At 44.1% G+C, this 23,303-nt stretch overlaps 1 protein-coding gene across 3 annotated transcripts in view; it reads right to left on the reverse strand.

The window, feature by feature from the left end:
* Window positions 1-8,749: 8,749 nt before the first annotated feature.
* The window catches only part of FAM3A (FAM3 metabolism regulating signaling molecule A), a 99,483-nt gene continuing 84,929 nt past the window's right edge, over window positions 8,750-23,303 (reverse strand). For all 3 annotated transcript variants that reach the window (XM_040324823.1, XM_040324822.1, XM_040324824.1), the window contains 2 exons: window positions 20,174-20,300; window positions 8,750-9,483 (listed from right to left, as the gene is read on the reverse strand). In XM_040324823.1, coding sequence (XP_040180757.1) covers window positions 9,385-9,483; window positions 20,174-20,300 — 226 coding nt within the window. In that variant the 3' untranslated portion in view covers window positions 8,750-9,384. The remainder of the gene's footprint in view (window positions 9,484-20,173; window positions 20,301-23,303) is intronic.

Genomic DNA, 23,303 nt, shown 5'->3' on the forward strand with positions numbered 1-23,303 from the left:
GGGATTATTTTCCAAACTGCTGTTTTGAGATCTCTCCACAGGTGCCCTATGGGGATTAGATCTGGACTCATTGCTGACCAGTTCAGTAGTCTCTAATGCTTTGTCTTAAACCATTTGTGGGTGATTTTTGATGTGTGCTTTGAGTCATTGTCCTGCTATAAGACCCATATAAGACCCATATAAGACCCATGACTTTTGATGGAGACCCAACTCCTATCCTCCCTTCCCTGCTCTCTGTCATATTTCCCTCTGCTGCTGCCGGGGTGGACCTGTGGGGGGGCTCATTTTCCCACCGGGGGATTGTGGGGTGTCTGGGCCTGTGTATTTCTGTGGGGGTGTGTTTGACTCAGAAAGGTCTCATTAGGCCTTCTCATCCACGTCGCAGTGTCTTGCTGCCATTTTGGCGGCGCCGGCGCCATTATTTGTAGTCTGCTGTTATTGTGAATTCCCATTGGCGTCAATTTTGTTGTAGTCGCGCAATGACGCAGCTTACTATTGTGGTCAGTTATTTTACTGTGGCCGTTCCCTGCTCTGAGGCGTCCGGCGGCCATTTTGGAGGTGGTTTTGGCCTCTAGTGCTGGATTCTACAGCACGCAGCACAGATCTCCTCATGATTTTAGCTCACAGCTTTTATCCTCACACAAGCGCTGTGTTCTGAGGGCAGGCAGCGGCACTGAACAGTCTTCTCCTGTGGTTGGTGAGTCCCCTGGGTAACCACCGGTCAGCGCAGCAAGGAGGGTGGGCTTTTTTCAGGTCTGAAATGGGTCCCTGAGAGCCGTCTGGTTCTTCTTCCCCAAACATGCCAGAGGTGGCAGCTGGTGCACCTGCGGTTCCCATGGACACTTTGTTGGAGTGGCGTGCGATCGTTCGGGGGGGGGGGTTAAAAAGTGCCCCCACCATCCCCTGGGGACTGCTCTGACTCAGACCAGGACCTGGCTGTCAGGTCCCTGGTTCTGTGTTGGCTGTATAAGCGGACCAGGACCTTCCTTGTGAGGACTCCTCACTTGGAACATTAACAGGGCACTTGTCAGTGCGCTTTTAATGCTGTAAGGGACTCCCTTAAGCTGTATAGTGCAGACGGCGCATCAGGAGGTCGCGCTTCATACTTTAGGCATGGTACTTTGTGGGTATACCTGTCCACTGCGGCTCCATTTCAGAGAACTGACGCACTTTTTGGGTCGGTGTCTGGTCCACAAAAGGGCCTGGCAGTCTCGTCAGCCACCATTTCTAGGTGGATCAGGCAGAACATCATACAGGCCTATGCTTAGGGGGCAAGCTCCCCCTTTTTAGTCATGGCACTTTCGACCAGGGCAATGGGTGCTTTCTGGGTTTTCCGACATCAAGCGTCTGTCTCACAGGTGTGCAAGGTGGCGACTTGGTCGTCCGTTCACATTTCTTCCAAATTTTACAAGGTTGCTGTGAGTAAATCTTGTGATGCTTCTTTCGGCCGCAAGGTTTTGCAGGCGGCTGTTTAAAGTTACAAAAAACAAGAATAAATTTGCGCTATCTGTGTGAAAAGCTGCCACAAACAATCTAGTGAAACAAGAAAGCGGTGAAATATGCAAAAACAATTAAGTGGCGCTAGAAAGTAATGAATATAAAATATTATACCAAAATGAATCGTACAACAATGTGAACAAATAAAAAATCCATATATAATAAGTCAACAAACAGTGAGTCCATATATGTTAAATCAACAGTGAGTCACTGGAAAAATGCACCACCAATAGATAATCTCCTATGATGGACGATTGAAAAAACACCACGGTGAAATGGAAATGGACAACTGTGTGAAAAAGTAACCACCACCGAGAAGGGAGGCTTACCGGAAATATTGAACCCTAATAAACATACGCTTAAAGGGTCAATATAGACTGTATGTGAGTTGGTGGAACCACATAAATTGGATCTGGATACATAGAAGTAACGATGGCTGGAAAACATCACTGCAAACCAAAGCAGGGGGAATGGCAACGTCTTGAAGGTGTCTCCCAAGAGATCAGACCATATCCAAGGCACATAAAAGAAAACGAGGTCGCATAGTGTGATACCGTAATATTGGTGAAAATTTATTAACGGTTAAAAACACTTACAGTTAGGTTGAAAACAAAGGGCATCAATAGAAGGTTGTGCATGGCAGCAGCAGAGTCCCGACGCGTTTCGCAATAGTTTGCATCATCTGGGGTACACTCTGCTGTTGCTACCATGCTTAAATAACCCCATCAAACCAATTTCCTGGGCGTGCACCCAATCCGAGATCACTTCCGGGTTGATTTGTCATGTGATATAACATATGTATGGGGACTGCTTTAAAATATAGAGCTGTAAGGCTAAAAAATCAATATGTACATAAATTAAAAAATTCTTATGAAAATTTAAAAGAGGGAGTTCATATGGTCAAAAAATATATTTAATATCTGTGTCAGTGACGATCATGTGACCTATCATGTGAAAGCATGACCTTTCATATTGACCAATAAGGTGAAAACTTGTGTGTCACATGAGTAATGAACCTCCATAGACATCAAAAAAAATAAAAATAACCAATAAAAAGCTTCTTTTATTTAAAAACTATTTAAAAAGTGTTAAGTAGGAGATGGGTGACATAAATCAACTGAACCATACCTAGCATAACGATCATGAAGGGGGACTGACCCCCAGAGCACCGTCTGCAGGATCTCAGACGTGAACTGTATGCACAAAAGGATATATGCATGCCATATATGGAGGCAATGGGCGGAGCGTGACGTCAGAGCTGAGACCGACGTCGCCCGACAAGTCACGCTGCGTTCCATAGTGCGCTCCACAGGATTCGGCGACACCGTCGACATGTAAGGACGTGTGTACACCGTATCCAGCAGCGTGGTGTGCAGGGCGGCGCGTCGGAAAGACGCTGTGCGGCTGGCGTCACCCTACTCGTCACGATGCGTTCCATCATGCGCTCCACAGGCTAGGTAACCCCGACGGCACGTGATGACGTATATACGCCATGTTAGCCAATAGTAGTGTAAGGGGCAGTACATCGAATTAACGATGTATGTCACATGTCGTGCCGTGCTGCGCTCCAAGTTGCGTTCCACATAAGATTGGAGGCAACAGAGCGTGAGCGCGACTGTACATCACAAATGTGGTGCACACAGATCGAAAAATGGACAGTAAATTATAAAATTCGATTATAAGGGGGACGTATTAAAATAGAAAAAAAGTCCTCATCAAATACAAACATGTGAAAATAGTAAAAGACTAAAAAATGAACAATACATTTATTAGATGTATTAGAACATGGGATGTAATAATTGAATCACATGAATTAACCCGAAAAAATCAAGGTGTTTTATGCCTCTTTAATATATCCATTGCAGCTGACATATATAAATAAAAAAATATATATATGTCCTAAAATATGCATTAATCTCCTATCCTTAAAACGGAAAAATAAAAAGGATATGTTTGAAGGGAGACATGATGTACACATTTTAGATCCAGGAAATGATCTTAGATTGAGCACATTCCCGAGTACATGAATACGTTTTATACATATAAATGTTGAATCTACATGTATCATGTTGGTCATACGTATATGCATATGTAAAATAATGATAGAAATTGAAAGAAAAGAATATACTGGTATACATATTGGGACATGAATCACAAAATGAGCCTAAAGGAGAATATTAATTGATAACATATAAGGTAAGCCTAGGACTTATTAATAAATGAGTTAATGTCCCATTCTACATTGAGTCCCAACGGTATATGTGTGCCAAGTTCGTAGATCCAAAAGGTCTCCAATTGTGATACCCCACGGGTTTTAGGGGCACCCCTCCATGGGGGGACAAACTGGTCTATGATCAGAAACTGGGTACCGATTGGATTTCGAGCATGGTGGCTTTTGTAATGTCTGGGTACTGTGTGATGAGTGTCCCCGGCTAAAATGAGAGCTATATGCTCTGCTACCCTTACAGAGAACTTGCGGATGGTGCGGCCAACATATTGCTGGCCGCAAGGGCAAGTAATAAGGTATACTACATATTGAGTAGCGCATGTACAAAATCGTTTGATCGGATACACTTTCCCTGTAGTTGAAGAACGGAATTCACTACTTTTAGTTCTTCCAGAAATATTGTATTGACATACTGTGCATCTTTTACATGGATGGTAACCAATAAGCTGATGGAAGAAGGATGGACGTGTTTTTAACCGTTAATAAATTTTCACCAATATTACGGTATCACACTATGCGACCTCGTTTTCTTTTATGTGCCTTGGATATGGTCTGATCTCTTGGGAGACACCTTCAAGACGTTGCCATTCCCCCTGCTTTGGTTTGCAGTGATGTTTTCCAGCCATCGTTACTTCTATGTATCCAGATCCAATTGATGTGGTTCCACCAACTCACATAGTCTATATTGACCCTTTAAGCGTATGTTTATTAGGGTTCAATATTTCCGGTAAGCCTCCCTTCTCGGTGGTGGTTACTTTTTCACACAGTTGTCCATTTCCATTTCACCGTGGTGTTTTTTCAATCGTCCATCATAGGAGATTATCTATTGGTGGTGCATTTTTCCAGTGACTCACTGTTGATTTAACATATATGGACTCACTGTTTGTTGACTTATTATATATGGATTTTTTATTTGTTCACATTGTTGTACGATTCATTTTGGTATAATATTTTATATTCATTGGCTGTTTAAAGTTACAACTCCTCCGTTGAGGAGCTCTGCTTGTTTTGGGGTGAAGTTAAATTGGTTTTACTGATACTGTTCCCACCCCTCGGTTTTGACACTGCTTGGGGACGTCCCACTTGTCAAGATTTAAGGAGCTGTGTCCGTCCATGGACGATAAGAGAAAATAGGATTTTTTTTGTACTCATCGTAAAATCCTTTTCTCTGTCATCCATGGACGAACACAGCACTCACCCCTCCTTTTTTAGGTTTGTACTGCTTGTTATGAACTGAGGCTGCATGCTGCAGGGAGGAAGGTTATGTTCGGAGGGACCGCCCCCTGGGCGGGGCTGTTCAACTGTTAAAGTAACATGTATTTAATTATCCAACATGTTTCTGCCTAGTCCTCTCCTGTAAACAGGAACATAACCCACTTGTCAAGATTTAAGGAGCTGTGTCCATCCATGGACGGCAGAGAAAGGGGTTTTACAGTGAGTACAAAAAAATCCTACTTTTTTTCGCTAGAAAATTATGCAGAACCCCCAAACATTATATACTTTTTTTTAGCAGGCACCCTAGGGACTAAAATTGGGGTCGTTGCATCTTTTTATCTCACACGGTATTTGCTCAATAGTTTTTCAAACGCCTTTTTTTGGAAAAAAAAGTATTTCAAGAAATAACAAACAAAACAGTAAAGTTAGCCCAATATTTTTGTATAATGCAAAAGATGTTACTCAGCTTCGGCCTAGCTCCCGGAGCGGTAGCCATCTTGGTCCAACCGGCGACGGTCTAGGTGAGCCTAGAGCGGCGCGCTGACGTCATCACCCGGCCTCCACTGCTTGTGTTCGGCCGGCTTCTCTGGTAATCTTCCGTTACAGTGGGGGAGGCGTCTGTGGATGTTACAGTGGGGGGGGGGCGTCTGTGGATGTTACAGTGGGGGAGGCGTCTGTGGATGTTTTCCGACAAGAACTTTACCCGTCGGAAAATTTGAGAACCAGCTCGGACAGAAAAAGTCCGATGGGGCCTACACACGGTCGGAATTTCCGACCAACATCTCACATCGAACTTTTGTCGGAAATTCCGATCGTGTGTACACGGCATTTAGACAATCTTTGATCGAATCATGCTATGTTTTAATGTTGCACTTTTCTGTCACTTCCAGGTAGCGCTAAAGCCTTGCCTCATTAGAACAGATTCAAGCTGAGCAGGGAGAATAAAAGCATTTCAAAATTTCAAGATTTAGTGTCACTTCAACACATGACTTTGCTAAATTTGACTTGGACATTGAAGCCTTTAACAAAAAAGAAAACGCCCACAAAAATGCACAGATTTATAAGAAATATTTCATTTATTGGAAAGTACATGTGACGGTGCTTGTTCAGTCCACTAAAAAAAAAAAAAGAATGATAATGAAGGCAATTCACCTAGCCTTCTCCGTCACTATCTTTTACATTATGGCCTGTGATTATTGTACACACCTTGTTCTAAAAACAGATCACAAGATGAGGCCAGCACCACTCCCTCTGAATCATGAGACAAATAAAGCCAACTTTGGCTCACCTCTTGGACAGATGACCATGCCCATTTTAGAGTATTGGGTACATATTTTTTTTACCATATTAAAATAAATTACAGTAGCCAGTAACCGTACTTTTATCATGGAGTGTTTGATTGTCCTAAAAATGTTGTTGCCAATCCACTAAAGAGGAAGCGCAACAACCTAATTCTTGCTCTGGCAATCGGTGACAATTTGGAAAATATTTGAATGGCAATTTCAATTAAGAAAACTGATATGATTTAGAGTTACCAGGATAAAAAAAGTGATTTGCATACAAATCTGCCAAGTATGCATGTCTTTAAATTTAGGACCCCCACGTCCCACCTACTGCTTTGGTGCCTTAATACAGTGGGCTAAAATCCAACTAAAGAGATTTGGCATGTATGTGTCACTTAACATTTTGGTTGTACAGCTGTGTTTAAATAGGGGGATTTTAAATCTGGTGGCAAAAATAGCCAATTTATCTCATATATCTTCATTTTCCGTTTTTGTGGATCAAGATCTGTGAGGTAATGGAAGACACATGCAGATTAACATACAGTGCCTTGCGAAAGTATTCGGCCCCCTTGAACTTTGCGACCTTTTTCCACATTACACGCTTCAAACATAAAGATATAAAACTATTTTTTTTGAAGAAACAAGTGGGACACAATCATGAAGTGGAAGGAAATTTATTGGATATTTCAAACTTTTTAAAGATAAAAAAGTGAAAAATTGGGCGTGCAAAATTATTCCGCCCCTTTACTTTCAGTGCAGCAAACTCTCTCCAGAAGTTCAGTGAGGATCTCTGAATGATCCAATGTTGACCTAAATGACTAATGATAATAAATAGAATCCACCTGTGTGTAATCAAGCGCAGAGAGCATCATGAAGAACAAAGGAACACACCAGGCAGGTCCGAGATACTGTTGTGGAGAAGTTTAAAGCCGGATTTGGATACAAAAAGATTCCCCAAGCTTTAAACATCCCAAGGAGCACTGTGCAAGCGATAATATTGAAATGGAAGGAGTATTAGACCACTGCAAATCTACGAAGACCGTCCCTCTAAACTTTCAGCTCATACAAGGAGAAGACTGATCAGAGATGCAGCCAAGAGGCCCATGATCACTCTGGATGAACTGCAGAGATCTACAGCTGAGGTGGGAGACTCTGTCCATAGGACAACAATCAGTCGTATACTGCACAAATCTGGCCTTTATGGAAGAGTGGCAAGAAGAAAGCCATTTCTTAAAGATATCCATAAAAAGTGTTGTTTAAAGTTTGCCACAAGCCACCTGGGAGACACACCAAACATGTGGAAGAAGGTGCTCTGGTCAGATGAAACCAAAATCAAACTTTTTGGCAACAATGCAAAACGTTATGTTTGGCGTAAAAGCAACACAGCTCATCACCCTGAACACACCATCCCCACTGTCAAACATGGTGGTGGCAGCATCATGGTTTGGGCCTGCTTTTCTTCAGCAGGGACAGGGAAGATGGTTAAAATTGATGGGAAGATGGATGGAGCCAAATACAGGACCATTCTGGAAGAAAACCTGATGGAGTCTGCAAAAGACCTGAGACTGGGACAGAGATTTGTCTTCCAACAAGACAATGATCCAAAACATAAAGCAAAATCTACAATGGAATGGTTCACAAATAAACATATCCAGGTGTTAGAATGGCCAAGTCAAAGTCCAGACCTGAATCCAATCGAGAATCTGTGGAAAGAACTGAAAACTGCTGTTCACAAACGCTCTCCATCCAACCTCACTGAGCTCGAGCTGTTTTGCAAGGAGGAATGGGCAAAAATTTCAGTCTCTCGATGTGCAAAACTGATAGAGACATACCTCAAGTGACTTACAGCTGTAATCGCAGCAAAAGGTGGCACTACAAAGTATTAACTTAAGGGGGCTGAATAATTTTGCACGACCAATTTTTCAGTTTTTTATTTTTTTTTTAAAGTTTGAAATATCCAATAAATTTTGTTCCAAGAAAATTTCAAAAAAAATTACAGTTTTATATCTTTATGTTTGAAGCCTGAAATGTGGCAAAAGGTCGTAAAGTTCAAGGGGGCCGAATACTTTCGCAAGGCACTGTACACACCTTGTTCTAAACATCCTATAAAGACAAGGCAGCACCACTCCTTCGGAATCATCACTTGATAAATTAAGTTTGGCTTACCACATGGATACAGTCGTAGGTCTTTTTATTAGGTGTATACACTTAAAGAAGCCTCTTCAATATAATTTGGTTTTCCTTTTTCTTTGCCCCTATCGAATATTAAAATAAATTATTCCAGTAGCTGCAGTACTTTTCTCATGGGATGTTTGCTAGAGCTTGACTGACCTAAAAACATTCTTAGTAAAGGCTTCAGCTGACCTAATGGGCCAGCGCACCACATCCCTTAATCTTTATACTTAAAGTGTTCAAGTTGAAGTCATACAGGGACTTAAAATTACCTAAACTGTTGCTGCTGAGCCACCAAGGAGGAAGTGCAACAACTTAATTTCTGCTCTTGTAATTAGTGGCAATTAAGCCGATATTTAAATAACTTCTATTGTTTAATAAAATATCTAAGACAATTTGAAAAGGGGAAGGGTTTCCTTTGCATGCCAATATGGTAAGCATTATTGTCTTGAAATTCAGGACCCCTACCTCTTTAATGTGTCCTCAAACTAAATGTGCCACTGCTCTGATGCCTTGACACAACTGGGTAAACTCCAAATACAAAGCAGTTCCATGTAGGAGACAACATTTTGATTGCGTAGCGGAGTTTAAATTAGTTTTAGATCTGATCCATCAACTCTTATCTTGGTTTTCCTAATTTGTGGATTAAGATCTTTGATAAAAGTTAAGATGCATATAAAAATGTTTAATTATCAGTAATACAATCTTCCAGCCTCTGATCTTGATTGGTGAGCAGCCTCTTCAAAAAAGTCTGAAGAAAAGTTAGGGTTAATTCTGTATTCCTCAAACAGAAAGCAGACTGTCTCTTCTGAACAGTATGGAGAGGACAAAATCAAAGAAGTGGCATCGATATCTGGACAATGTGCAAACTATATAGGCAGCTATGGGCCAACAATGTACAAATGTGAAGAAAACTGGTTAGCAAAATCCACCAGTGTACACAAGATCCCGCTTGGGTTACACTTCTTCCATCACAATCTAGTCTGTATGTTATTCAACTTCTTGAGTACGTTGGGGCACACAGCCCTCCAGCTCCACAGCCTCAGGCCAACCCTCATACTTGTTGCTGCTTTTACTGTTCTTTATTAACTGTTGGAAAGGAAATCGATGCATAAAAATCATTGTCAGCGACTTGGTAACATTTGAAGCAAAAAGACCTTAAGACATTTGTTCCCAGCTAACATGCACTTTGAATCAGGTGTAGGTTTGGTTGTCCTTTAGGGCCGGCTTCTGTGATGCTGCAACCCTGCGAATCCACTGCGTCCCGCATCGCATGTCTCCCAGTGGCAGTTCACACTGCCCTATGCAAACTTCTGGGAGTGTTAATTAAAAGTTGACAACCCCAAATCAGTTTGCATATCGCAGTGCGATCTGCAAATTCGGACAGGAATCGTATCGCATGGGTCCTGTGCGAGTTTGGTTTGAATGCGATGCAAATTCAGCCATACTACTCTGTATGGCTGCATTTGCATGCGATTTGCATTGCAGTGCAAATTGCATGTGATCTCACACCACGCAGCAATGAGAACCGGCCCTTACAAGAATACATTTGAAAGTGAATGGAAAAAAATATTCATGCCTAAAATTCATAAGAGGCACTATAGTCATTCAAGTTGGTCCACTCAACAGCTCTGCTCCCCATTTCCAGCAAGGAAAAACACAGCTCAACCTGTCGCTTCTTCCAACAATAACTTACAAAAGCCTTCAAGTATCTGTGGAAGAATGATAAGAGTAAACTGAGCAGATGAGAGACCCAACTTCAAAGACTTCAGTGCTTCTGCTGTGACTTGAAGAAATTGCTTTACAGTTCCTGCAAATAAATAAATGAAGGCTTGTTTTAAGTTTATTTACCGGGTGAAAAAAAACAATATTTTCTTTAAATGATTCTTTAATGGACATTTGTGAGTGCTTGTTTTAAAGGATAAGTTCACCTTTACAATAAATTAAGCACTTTTTTTGCATGTAAAAAAATATATATTTTTTTTGTAATGGACCTGTAAATGATTGCACCCACGATCAGCAGAACATGGGTGTAATGCAGCAGTTCTGCACACTGACTATCTGTAAAAGGAAGACCTAATAAAATACCACAGCGCTCAACAACATGGTAGTTCATTCAGAACTACAAGCCGACATCCACAAAGGCTGTCAGACCTTGTCGTTTTCCTATTCACAGAACACCGACTGGATGATGCGACCGGGCGGAGGAGGTGGGGGAAGATCCCCCGATGGCTGTCAGAATGGTGAAGCAGGGTGCATCTGTAACATGTAACAAAAGGTGAAATTTTCCTTTAAAGCGCATTTGTTTATCTTATGGTTAAGAACATGTATACACTTGAATGTCCATAGCCGACAGCACATTTACTTTACTTCCGGCTCCGCATCACTCCTCCCTCGCCTATGCTCCTTGGAAATGCGAGTTGTAGTTTCCCAGGGGGCGGTGGGCAGGACATTGTGAAAATGTGTGTTATTTCCCGACAGGAAATTACATGATTTAAAGGGGTTGTAAAGGTTTGTTATTTACTTTCTAAATAGGTTCCTTTAAGCTAGTGCATTGTTGGTTCACTTACCTTTTCCTTCAATTTCCCTTCTAAATGTTTTTTTTCTTTGTCTGAATTTCTCACTTCCCTTTTCTCCTCAGTAAGCTTGCCCCCATCATCCGAGCCATTCTGGCTGGGGGTTAGTCAGCCAGCACAGCTTACTGAGGAGGAACAGGAAGTGATAAATTCAGAAAAAAAAAAAAAAACATTTAGAAGGGAAATCGAAGGAAAAGGTAAGTGAACCAACAATGCACTAGCTTAACCTCTTCCATACCGGGCAGTTATACACCCTTCCATACCAGGCCTATTCTGGCACTTCTCTCCTACATGTACAAATCATAATTTTTTTGCTAGAAAATTACGCAGAACCCCCAAACATTATATATGTTTTTTTAGCAGACACCCTAGGGAATAAAACGACGGTCATTGAAACCTTTTATCTTGCACGGTATTTGCGCAATAATTTTTCAAACGCCTTTTTTTGGGAAAAAAATTGTTTCATGAATTAAAAAATTTTTAAAACAGTAAAGTTAGCCCAATTTTTTTGTAAAATATGAAATATGATGTTACACCGAGTAAATAGATACCTAACATGTCACGCTTTAAAATTGCGCACACTCATGGAATGGCGCCAAACTTCGGTACTTAAAAATCTCCATAGGCAACGCTTTGAATTTTTTTACAGGTTACCAGTTTAGATTTACAGAGCAGATCTATTGCTAGAATTGTTGCTGGCACTCTAACGCACGCGGCGATACCTCACATATGTAGTTTAAACGGCGTTTACATATGTCGGCGGGACTTGCGTGTGCGTTCGCTTCTGCGCGCAAGCTACCGGGGACAGGGGCGTTAAAAAAATAAATTTTTATTTCTTTTTTTTTTTTATATATTTATTTCTTTTTTTACACTTTTTTTTTTAATTTTTTTTTTTTTTTATCACTTTTATTCCTATTACAAGGAATGTAAACATCCCTTGTAATAGGAATGTGTGTGACAGGTACTCTTTATGGAGAGATGCGGGGTCAATAAGACCCCACATCTCTCCTCCAGGCTGGAAAGCATGAAATCGGTGAAAAAAAATTCACCGATCTCATGCTTGTGGTTGCTTAGCAGCCGCAATCGCGGCTTTGTTTACTTACGGGGACCCGGGCGTGACGTCATCACATCGCGCCCGGGTCCTCCGACGGTCATAGAGATGACTGGTGACCATCTGGTCACCAGTCATCTCTATGCTTCCTGCGCGCGCCGGACGATTCGTTCTCCGGGCCCCCGATGGCACGGGAGAGCCCGGAGAAGCACCGGATGGCGGCGGGAGGGGGGGGATGTCCCCTCCCGCCGCCTGTAAGAACGATCTAGCGGCGGAACCGCCGCTATGATCGTTCTTACGTTGTGCAGAATCGCCGGCAGTTTAGAAGGATATCTGAATGATGCCTCTAGCTGCAGGCATCATTCAGATATCCACCCGGGAAGCCCAGGACGTCATATGACGTCCACTCTGAACGGCAGAAGTTCTTTGTGGACGTCATTTTACTATGGGCCGGTAGGGAAGTGGTTAAAGGAACCTATTTAGATAATAAACAACAAACCTTTAAAACCCTTTTAAGACGGATCTATGTTGCCATAACAATGGGGCAGGACCTTCCTCCGTTGCTGCCCGTTGTTATAGCAACTTGATAAACAGTCAGCGCTAGAGCAGCCGGAGCATTGCGTATGCGCGAGATTCGAGAGGCGCCTGCTGGTTACCCAGGAAGAGGTTGCAAGTGGGCTTCAAATGCCCACACTCATCATGGCAATGGCCATAAGAGCATCAGATAAAATGTAAGAAAAAAATAAATAGGATTACTATCCACTAGCATATACACATATAGTGGGAGGGGATACCTGTAAACAAAAAACATTTTGGTGGCCGGATCTCCGCTTTAAAGTGAATCTGCTGTCAGGCTTTGGACATCTTTTTAGGAGATATAAAAAGGTGAACTCACTCCAAATATCCTGGCCACCACTTTGGGCCTGCCGTACATAGCATTTGTGATTTCTTGTGCTGCCAATGTATCAGTTTATACACTACAATACACAGCCCCCCAGGGAGAAACCATCATAATGCTCCCAATGGAAAGTGCTCAAATGCCAGTGTGACTATGTGACCATGATCTGGGACACATTACCGGAAGAAGCAGTTGCATCTCATTGGTCAGTATGATCACTTGGCTGTGCTCATCATTGAGAGCTTGCTATTGTGATCATTATGATGGTTACGTATTACATTGTACAGTTTACGGACCGCTACATCAGCAGCATGAGGCTTCATAACCACTATGTGCAGTGAGGTTTGGAGGGGCGGGAAGGAGGCCATGCCGATATCCCTCGGTTTGCCAAAACGAGAAGCACAGCAGCCCTCAAAATTTGCACTCGCCTCCTCGCATTTGGCGAGTGCATTTATTAGCAGTGCGAGTATGGACAGGGCTTCCCCTCCTGCCGCGCACACACTGGCAGTGCGGCTAATACAATATTCTACAGCTGACTTGCCAGCGCCGCTCCACTTTCCTTGCCGCTTAGGACCGCCCCTCTCCACCTCCCACATACGCTCACACTGCACAGGCTAGCAGCAAAGCACAGCATTTGCAATGAAGTGTACCAGAGCCTGCGCCGCCCCTCTCCACCTCCCACATACGCTCACACTGCACAGGCTAGCAGCAAAGCACAGCATTTGCAATGAAGTGTACCAGAGCCTGCGCCGCCCCTCTCCACCTCCCGCACAAGCTAGCAACAGATTTGTGAAAATAATTGACACCGACGCCGCTTGGGACCGCCCCTCTCCACCTCCCACAGACCAGCAGCTTTGCCCACAACTGTAGCAGCCGCCTTAGACCGCCCCTCTTCACCTCCGCTTGGGACCGCCCCTCTGCACCTCCCACAGGCCAGCAGCTTTGCCCACAACTGTACCAGCTGCCTGGGACCGCCCCTCTTCACCTCCGCTTGGGACCGCCCCTCTGCACCTCCCACAGGCCAGCAGCTTTGCCCACAACTGTACCAGTCGCCTGGGACCGCCCCTCTACACCTCCCACACATCCAAGGAGTGCACGGATGCCTGAATCCGTGGCTGCAGGACAATGGTATGTGATAATGAGGCAGCCTGTTATGATGTTCTGTAGGCATTGGGGGATTTAACAAGAAGTTTGCTGGGAGTAAGGCCCGGTACACACGGGCAAACATGTACGATGAAACCTGTCCGTCGGACCGTTTTCACCGTACATGTCTGCCAGAGGGCTTCTGTACGATGGCTGTACTAACCATCGTACAGAAGTCCGCGCGTAAACAATACGCGGGGCGTGTCAGCGTCGTCGCCGCGGCGATGACGCGGCGACGTGGGCGGGCCTGCCATTTAAAGGCTTCCACGCATGCGTCGAAGTCATTCGACGCATGCGAGGGACGGCGGGCGCTCGGACATGTACGGTAGGGCGGGATTCCAGCGGACGGTTTTAAAACACGTCCAGGAATATTTGTCTGCTGGGAAAAGGCCCGGCGGGCAAATGTTTGCTGGAATTCGGCCCGCTCGCGCCTACACACGACCGAACATGTATGCTGACTATACATGTTTGGTCGTGTGTACGGGGCCTAAGGGGGGGAATTAGGAGGACATATGTGCTGGATTGGGGGGGGGGGGGGGTTAATTGGAATCATAGGTCTGAATCACCCCCCCCCCCCAATCCATTATACCTATGCCCCCCCAATCCTGCCCCCTCCCCCCAATCTATCATACCTATGCCTCCAATTCAGCCCCCCTCCCCCAATCTATCATACCTATGCCTCCATAGTGGAGGCACAGTGGTGTAGTGAGTAGCACTTTCGCCTAGCAGCAAAAGGGTCGCTGGTTCGAATCCCGACCACAACACCATCTGCCTGGAGTTTGCATGTTCTCCCTGTGCCTGCGTGGGTTTCCTCCGGGTACTCCGGTTTCCTCCCACACTCCAAAGACATGCTGGTAGGTACATTGGATCTTGTCCAAATTGGCCCAGTATATATATATGTATATCTGTGTGTACGATTGTGTGTCCCAAGCGTGTCGAGATCCTACGGGGTAAAATGACCACACCAGCCAAGCAGACACTGGCTGAAAAAAGCGCCTAGAAGTGATTCAGTTTGCATGTGTAGCGCTATACAAGTCATTGATTCATTCATTAATTCCAATTCAGCCCCCTCCCCCCAATCTATCATACCTATGCCTCCAATTCAGAGCACAGGGTCAGGAGGAGGTGGGGCTGTGCCAAGGAGACAATTATAATGTAAGCGCCTGCAACAGCGTGCTATCCCGTGGCTCTCCTCTTTCTCCAGCCATGCATTCCTCTGCTCAGGCGAGGCTGCAATGGTGGGCACAGGTGAGGCTGCAATGGTGGGCACAGGTGAGGCTGCATTGATGAGCACATTGAGGGGCACAAGTGGGGTTGCATTGAGGGGCACAGGTGAGGCTGCACTGATTGGATTGGAATAAATACTTAGAGCGCCGAATGCGAGTTGTGAAACTCGCGTCTAAGCGCTTACCAACAAGCTGGGGGTATCCAGTTCCCAAGAGCAAAAAAAAGAAAACTAGGACATCTAAGTAAAAGAGGAACAGACAAGAAATAAACAGAAATATAAAAAGAAGGGGGGGGTGTCAGGGCACAAAAAGCCTATCCCTACTCCCTGACTATGGACCGCAGCCTGGGATTAAGGCAGCGTCCTGCTAAGGGCTTGGAAGGCCAAGTCTCTATCTGTAGGCTTGTGAAAAAAAGAAGTGTTTTCAAGCCCTTACGGAAGGCCATCAAGGAGGAGGATGCTCGGAGCTGATGAGGGAGCTGGTTCCAAAGAGAGTTCCCCATTGTTTGGAGCCGGCGGCCACCTTTTGAAGCTGATCGACTAGATTGAATAATTGCTAACAGGGCGTCAGTCGAGCGAAGCTCTCTGGGTGGACAGTAGTGTTGTGTCATATTCGATAAGTACATCTGACCTAGTTGCCAATAGGCCCGAAACACCAGACAGAGTGCCTTGAACTCAACCCGTTTTGCTATCGGGAGCCAGTGTAGATTCTTAAGCACCGGGGAGATGTGATAAAGTTGTTAATATTTATTTTTGTAACTTATTTTTGAATAAAACATTTAAGTGTCATTTCATGAGATAATTTGAGGGTGTGTCTAGGGGCGGGGGAATGGTAGGGATTGAGTGGGGCACTGGTGGCGAGTAACTTTTGAGGCCTGGCTAGTGGCTCAGGACTTGAAATTTTGAGCCCTGAGCACAGCATAAAGAAAATTCAGCTTCACAGTAACTGCAGCAAATCAGCTGCATTCACTTCACTGGGCAGGAGCGGTGTATAAACCGCTCCAAAGATGCTGCTTGCAGGAGTTTTTTTTTATGTCCTGCCAGCGCATCGCCTCAGTGTGAAGGTCCTCTGGCTTTCACACAGACTGCAGGGGAGCCGTTTTTCAGGCACCATTTTTAGCCCAAAAGTGCCTGAAAAACACCCCAGTGTGAACGGGGTCTATGGTGCTTTAATGTTTCCCAAAAGTATCCAAAACAAATAAAAAAAAAATTCCTAATGGAGTTATATTCCGATGACAATAGGATGAAAACATTTCTAGGAAATATGCAAACAGGAACATTTCTTGTCACATTGCAAACAATCTGCTTTCATTTAATTTCTAGTGCATGGTTTGAAAATGAAACAGAGTCTGATTGGCTGTTATTGGCAGCAAGACATCTTCTTGCTAGCTTACTTTGCATACATATATGCCATAGTGCAGAGCTGGGCAAACTACGGCCCGGCGGACCTTTTAATCTGGCCCGCGGATCGCTAGCTACGGTAGTGCCTGGGCCTAGTGACATCTCACAGCGTCTCCTCCTCCTGGCTAGTCAGTGGCTGGGCCGGCCAGCAGCTAGTGGGTGGGGGGGGGGCGGGGCCGTAGGCAGAGTACGGATTGAGCCGTACGTGCAGGCAGGGAGTTGGCGTCACGTCAGATGACGTCAGCTGCCTTTCCGCGCGCCTGTGAGGAGCAATCCATGCGGCGTGAATGTGAGGAGTAGACACTGAGTGTGAGATGTCATTCCGGTGTAATACACAGGTGAGTCCACCCATGGCATGCCATGTATATTACAACCCTAAAACCCCTTTGCTGACAGCTGAGGGACAGGGTGACAGACCCAAGAGGCAGGGTTCACCCAGCAACTGCCAACCTGTGTCTCTTCAGAGGATGGGGAACTACAAGCCCCAGTGTTTAATACAGTACAGTATTAAAAAGTAAAAAAAAAAAATTATATTATATGTATATATATATATATATATATATATATATATATATATATATATATATATATATATATATATATATATATATATATATATATATATATATATATATATATATATATAGCGCAATAGGGTACAGTGGTACAATATATATATATATTACAAACCCTCTCTTTGAAGAAACCTAACATTTGATTTTGCCTAATAACTTTTGTTAGCTAGTAAACAATATCAATCAATTTCAACTCCAATCTTCTTTATCTTGTTGCTACGCAGCTAGACCGCCCTTACTGAATCCATGCTGGGGCTTGTAGTTGCCCATCCTCTGAGGATGGGCAACTACAAGCCCCAGCATGGATTTGATATTAGGCAAAATCAAATGTTAGGTTTCTTCAAAGAGAGGGTTTGTAATATACGGTATATATATTGTACCACTGTACACTATTGCTATGTATATATTTTTTACTTTTTAATACTGTACTTATATATACATTTTTTTTTATACTGTACCGCTGTACCCTATTGCTATGTGTATATATAAAGTACAAGTACTCGTACCAGTTGTCCAACAATGATATTTACTGCTTTTATAAAGAAATACAATTGATTTTATGCAGTATTGAGTTTAGCCTTTTGGCCCGGCCCTCCAAAATATTTTTAGTTTCTCATGTGGCCCCATCGAAAAAATAATTGCCCACCCCTGCCATAGTGAATTAGCTGACTTGATATCAAGTTCCACTATTTTTTTACCACTTAACTGGTTGACAAGCCTGGAAGGATTCTAGTGATTCTAGTGAAGGGGTCAGCTCACAATTTATTACGAACACTTAAAGTGGATGTAAACCCTTCATACACCCAGTGAAGTGAACAGCCTCAGATGATACACAGAGATTAACCAAATCTCCCTATAGAGGTTTTATATGTATATCTGCTGTCTTCACATTTATATACTGTTTAGAAAGTTGAGATGTGGTAGGAGCTTTTCTCTTCCTGGTTAACACTGAGTGTGATGTCTGGGCATAGAGCCAAGATAGCCAACATTTCTGATTGGAGGAAAGGCACACACCCCCTCCCATCATAGGCAGAGACTCTCAGAGCCTTTTTGTAATAGGAGCTGCTCTCTGCTACTCTATTTTAGCAACCTCCTTTGACAAAAGATTCAGGCCGCTTTTGTCTAAAGTAAAAAAAATATGTCAGGAGTTCTCAGGCTGATAACAGGAACCATTCAGAAGAGAGCTATAAGACTTGGCTCATTGAAAAGAGATAACAAAATACTGCAGATATATGTGCCCAGCTCAAATTTCATGAATTTGGTTTACATCCACTTTAACTCAGCAGACCAGGACCTGAAAACAGGGCAGCAGGCTTCAGCTGTTTGGACAGTACAGCTTGACTAGGCCTAGGCCCACAAATCCAAACCGTAAAGAGGAGGTCCCCCCCACAAAAATGTTTAAGTCAGCAACTACAAACACTGCAGCTGCTGACTTTTAATATATGGACACTTACCTGTCCAGGGAGCTTGCAATGTCGGCACCCCAGCCAATCTTCGGATCGGCTATTGGGTGCAGCTGTTGCCATTCCTGGTAAGGGAACATGGCAGTGAAGCCTTTCGGATTCACAGCCCGTTCCCTATTGCGCATGCGTGAAGTACACTGCACTTTGTAATTGGTCCGGAGGCGGAGAAAGGAGCTTCCGAGAGACCGGACCGCAGCGCCATCAACCGGAAGTGGGGACCAGTACCTGTCAAAAACAGGTACCCGCCCCCCCTTTCCCCTGAAAGGTAACAAAATGTGGCACCGGGGGGGGGGGGGGGACGGATAAGCGAAAGTTCCACTTTTGAGTGGAACTCCGCTTTAAATTAGTACTAAAGCCTTGTATTTAACAGAACCACATCAGTATTTGTAATTGTATCCCTGTGGAGCTTCATGGCTGTACAAGATGCCTTGACTTCAGCCAAAGATTAAGTGCAATCCCTCTTAGTGCCAAGCACTGCCACCAGTAAGTCTACTGATATAGTGCTACACATTCAGGCAAAGTAGAGTTAAAGGAGTTGTAAAGGAAAAAAAAATTTGCCCAAAATTAATGTCTGCAAGGTAGACAGAATAGTGTAATGATAAATACAGTGTAAAGTAAATACCTATTAAATTCCTTCATCTATATCACCTCCGGCGTTCTAGTTTCTGTTCTCATTCACTTCCTGGTTTGCATCGCTCGTTCATGTAAGAACTTCATTTCCCATTATGAATTGCGGCATGCCCAGTAATTCACACCTCATTGAAGTCTCTAACACGTAGAGAGCGTCCTGCCGCACAGATGTAGTTCCCAGGAGGGGGCGAGCACGTTACTGACCACCGCAGTAAAGCCTCCCGTCACGGTGGTGAGTAACAGACAAGCAGGAAGTGAACAGAACAGAGAAGAAATAGAGCAACTTCTGAGCAAAAACGAACAATGAGGAAGTGAAAAGAGGAATGTCTGCAGGCAAAGGATGCCCATTATGAAAAAATTTTTTTCCTTTACAACCCCTTTAAGTAATTGATGTGATTTGGTGGTAGGACCGATACATAGGAGAAAAAAAAAAGGACACAAGAGCTGCCAGATTTCTCATTGTCAGACAGAAGAGCTCCATGATGAAAACTACTAGTGCTGAGCTGTCAGAGCCAACATGCTGGGTTCAGAGCGTGCGCGTGTGTGATTTCCATATAAATGCTGATGCGTTTATTCTTATTCTGAAAGAAACCTCTGCTTATGCATTATCTTTTCATATGCTCTGCTTGAATTGTCAATAATTTGTGAAATAATCTCTTAAAATACAGGGCATTAAACTGCACTGTCACATCATTTTACTTTACAAATGCAGTCTATACCAAACTTAACCATCACACATGAAAGGATTAACCTTCTTTAATGCGGTGTACACCATACATACAGGGAAAAACAACACATCAAACACCCATAAGTGCACCTGCTCAAATGGAGTTTTATCTAGGACTCCCTTAGCTCCGAGAAGAACCCAGCTATCCCTGAATGCCACCTCTTTGGACACAGAGCTTCCAAGCTCAGCGAACATCTTCCGAGCTTCCTCCGTTATTCTATAGCAAATGCAAACAAAACAGGAAAGGTCAGACACAAGACACAATCATCAATTCTTAACACTAGATTAAAACTGTGGAGAAGAAAGATTTTATAATTGTCAGCACTACTTAGCAATAAGCATGAGATACAGTGTGAGGAAAGGAGTTTTCAGCAGGAATATGACAAAAATGTTCTGAAATGTAACATTGTAGGCCTGAAAGCAGCAAAAAAAAGGTTATAAAAACTTAAATGGGTTGTAAACCTTCATGTTTTTTCACCTTAATGCATCCAATGCATTAGGGTGAAAAAACATATGGTGATTACAGGCCGCCCAACCCCCTCGGTTTACTTACCTGAGCCCTCGAAAGTCGAGAACGCACTTGATCTCAGCCCAGGTCTTATTTGCTCTTCATTGGATAGATAGCAGCGCAGCAATTGGCTCGCGCTGTGGTCAATCAACTCCAATGACGCAAGGGGCGGGGCCGAGTCCTGTAGTCAGCGGCTATGGACGCCGGATACAGGACTTGGGAGCGCGCCCACAAGGTAACTCCCTTGGGAGAGCGCTTCCCGGGAGGGGGGTACAAGAAGCAGGGAGGAGCCGAGACAGCTGCAGAGGGACCTCAGAAGACGTGGATCAGGGACACTCTGTGCAAAACGAGCTGCACAGTGGAGGCAAGTATAACATGTTTGTTATTTAAAAAAAAAAAATTTAAGCTTTACAAACACGTTAATACAAGTTACCTTGTTTGAGTGGAAACACTGTTTCGGGGGGTAAGGATGGAAAAAAGGAAAGGAGGACAGAAGGAAAGTAATAAAAAAAACAAGACAAAAGGGAGCAGTCCCTTCCTGTGCATCTGGTCATTTCAGCTTCAAACCTGAAAGACTTTTCGCAGCGACCTCCGAAACAAGAAGTTTATTTAATTGGTGGCCACCAAGCAGTTTATTTGTAGCCCTTCATTCCCTTACTGTACTGGTCAGCTGTCTGGTATTAAGAAAAGAACCCAAGTAGTAGGGGACTCCCTCCCATGATGGCAGTGTGGTGGTTTGTGACTGGTCACCCAGAATTGTCACATGGGTGGGGAGAATGCTTTTGTTGCCTGGAGGAGAAACAGAAAACAGAGAAAACACAAGTATGAGTTGCTTGTGCAGTAGGCATTAAAGTGAACCTATTGGAACGGCACAGATTTTGAAGACAAGCCGGGTGACTTACAAAACTGCAGCTTCAGGAAGGGTCCCTCCTTACAGCTAGAAGCTGCAAAGCACCTGAATTTAAAATGACAGATGGACTACCTAAGGAACCAGGTACTCCCTTACCAGTTATGCTTATTTATTTTTTAAATTTACTTCTGGGAGCCCAGTGAGATATTAGAATTCAGACACAATAGGGTTATCCTGCCACCTACAAGAGGTGTGGACACTGGCAAAAACAATTGTAAGCCAGCCCCCATATGACCCCTCCTGCATACCTCAGTTTTGTTAAAAAAAACAGTTCCAGGTCAAGAGATAAGAAAAAAAAAACTGAGATGAGACCGGTGTCCCTCAATAGACACAAATTTTTTTTTTTTTACAGTATGCAAAACATATCTTCTTTTCAATTTTGTGTCTATAGAGAGACACAGGAATTCAGAAATAATCAAGATATCCAAAATCAATTTAACAGAGGCGGGAACAGCCACTGAAAAGGCACAGGAAGGTACTAGGTACCCTTCCAACTCTGGACCAATGGCTGAACATGATCTAGAAGAGGTGAAGCCCCCCTGCAAAACAAGGAAACATTTCAATGACCAAGGTCATCAAGGATCAACCGGATGCTCAAGACCTGGATAAAATAGATCAATTTCAGAAGGGAATGGCTCTACCTCAAGAACACCAATCCTGAAACTGAACTAGAACTCAAGGGTACAATGCCTGGCATTACTAGGGTGCAAAAGGGGCACCCCAACAAAGGCTGCAACCACTGTCCTGGTGCCAAGAACGCTAGACAAAAAAAAAAAGAATGAACAAAAAGACATCCGACTGAGCACTCAAGGTTGACCGTGGGTTCTCAAAGATGAACTCCACAGGACTTGCCTATCCCTGAGCACAGAATATGGTCCTAGGGATCTCCTGATTCACCTTGCTTTAGGCAAGCATCTGTGGAGCAACTTTACTGCTAAGAAAATGCATCCAATTATGGGAAGTGTATGGGAAAGCATTTGGAAAGTATAAACCAAGAAGCTGTGGCTCAACTACAGAAAAAGGACCTAACTGCAGGTGATCAGGTTCCCTGAAGGCTTCCGAAGATGCTCCATTTCCAACAGGGACCCAGCACGTTCCAGCTGCTGACTGTCCAAAGGCATAGAACCCTCCAACAAGGCTTTCTGCCTACCACACAGGCGATGAGAAGCACCTTTGTGTGCAAACCACCGGAGGAGATTAGGAAGTTAGTTCAGTCACGAGCCGTTTACTTTCATCCAATGTAAGGACCAGGCTAATAGTCTTGTGCAAGGGGCACGCCACTACCTTAGACTGTAGCACTTATGTAATGTCCAATAAAATATGACTCAAGGTGAGGTCCCTTGAAGAGGAAACCATTTGTTTTAGGAACTCATTTGTGCAGACTGAGGCCCCAGGTATGGGGGCACCCCAGGGGAAATAGAGAGCGATGCTAACCTGGCCATCTGGATATACTGATGGGTCCCCACTAGGGTTGTCCCGATACCGATATTTGCCCGAGTACTTGTACTCGGGCAAATGCTCCCGATGCTTCACCCGATACTTGTACTGTCGGCGGTGATCAGTGCGTGGGGAAGTTACAAGCACCGATCACCGCTGTATATATTTAAAATTAATTTCTCCGCTTCTTTCTACACCCCCTCCCGCGCGCGCGGCTTTCAGCTGCTTTAAAATCAGCGGTGATCAGGGCTTGTAACTCCCCCACACACGATCACCGCTGACTGTCCCGTGTCCTCCTCCAGCCACCCTCCGTTTTGCTGCAGTCCGTCTCCCTCCCTTCGTGTATGCCGCCGTGTATCTCGTGT

The sequence above is a fragment of the Rana temporaria genome, chromosome 9 (genome assembly GCF_905171775.1).
Source record: "Rana temporaria chromosome 9, aRanTem1.1, whole genome shotgun sequence".
Classification (NCBI taxonomy): Eukaryota; Metazoa; Chordata; class Amphibia; order Anura; family Ranidae; genus Rana; species Rana temporaria.